The 1,325-nt window shown below is 39.0% G+C and overlaps 1 protein-coding gene across 1 annotated transcript; it reads right to left on the reverse strand.

The window, feature by feature from the left end:
* Positions 1 to 7: 7 nt before the first annotated feature.
* Positions 8 to 730, reverse strand: LOTGIDRAFT_175769 (hypothetical protein; the record flags this gene model as incomplete). The annotated part of the gene is made up of 1 exon (XM_009059521.1): positions 8 to 730. One exon carries the CDS (start codon positions 728 to 730, stop codon positions 8 to 10), a length of 723 nt encoding a protein of 240 aa, XP_009057769.1.
* Between the last annotated feature and the right edge of the window lie 595 nt (positions 731 to 1,325).

A 1,325-nucleotide genomic window follows, 5' to 3' on the forward strand; every position in this document is an offset into this window, starting at 1 on the left:
TTCTCTTTTAATTGTATTCCTGTTCTAAACTTTCTTCAAAGTCTGAATCTTTATCAGATGTCTGTTTGTCCTGTAAGAGTTCATCAATTTGACATATCACATTATCACTATTGACTGATCCATCTTCTTTGTACAGATGTGATAACTTTGGTATTTTGTACCTGTTTTGGGTGAATTGGATGTCGTCATCAGAGGAAGATAGATCATGTATAACACTGTTAACTGGGTCAGTAATGTGTTTACGTTTGACTCCATGACCATGGGTATGCTGATCAGCTGAAGTTGAAGCATAATATTCATCAATATTGACTTCTCTAGGCCTAGTTCTTTCAACTTTACGTGAGTCATGGATTGAGTCTATAATGATATCTTTTAATTCAGTACGAATCTTCAGCATTTCACTTTTGAAAAGCCCCATAGAAACGGTTTCATTATCTTTCGTGTTACTGTCTAGTTTTGAGTTGGTCTCAGCCAACACCACCGTCGTGTCATCTATACTGGTAGAAGTGGACGAGTCCATTTTAGAATTTGGGTCAGGACAAGATGTCGAAGTTTGAGTGTGATTCAACTCTTTGACCGCTTTATTTGCAGTTCTTTTCCGTTTTTCTTGACCCTTTTTAATGGATTTACTAGTAGAGGACAACTTTTTGTCAAAAAGAATTGAAGATAAATCGAATTCTCCGTCAATAGTGACGTTCTTCTCTGAAGAGTTAATGGGGATTTCCGCCATTTCTATTGTTAGTAAAATGTACTTTCGCTTTCGAAAGATAAGTAAAAACAAGTTCAACACTTGAAATATTAATAAATTCCAATTGTAGACGCTAAAAAGCGATGCGGGAAAGCCTCGGAAAACTTTCTTAAAAGTTATGCCCCAAAACCGATAGAAAATATTCAGTTACTGAGAGAACTCAGTGCTGTAAAATTTTCGATGCTTTCCCTCTCGAAGCTGGCGTGCTAATGAAGTAGGAGGCTGGGTGCGCATCTCATGGGACCTCTAAGACTACGTCATCTGACGGATATAGAATCTATACCTTTTAGTGTAAAACTGCACGAAGCAAATCATTAACAAAGTCAATATTTTAGCAGCTTAACCAACTAGTAGCTACAGGGGCTGGGCCAGCCTCACAGAGTACAAAACATAGGTACAAATAGGGCTTAGACTGACTTAATCAGGGCAATTACTGTCGAGGCTGAAGGACGGAGGGGATGTCCAGCTCCCGCACCCCCTCCCCAACTGCGCTGCTAGATTTTAGGTCTTATATGTTCAATTACTTCGATCGAACCTCAAACCTGTCCAAGGAATTAAGAGCTTCAAACTGTCTGGA

This window comes from Lottia gigantea (assembly GCF_000327385.1).
Source record: "Lottia gigantea unplaced genomic scaffold LOTGIsca_390, whole genome shotgun sequence".
Taxonomy (NCBI): Eukaryota; Metazoa; Mollusca; class Gastropoda; family Lottiidae; genus Lottia; species Lottia gigantea.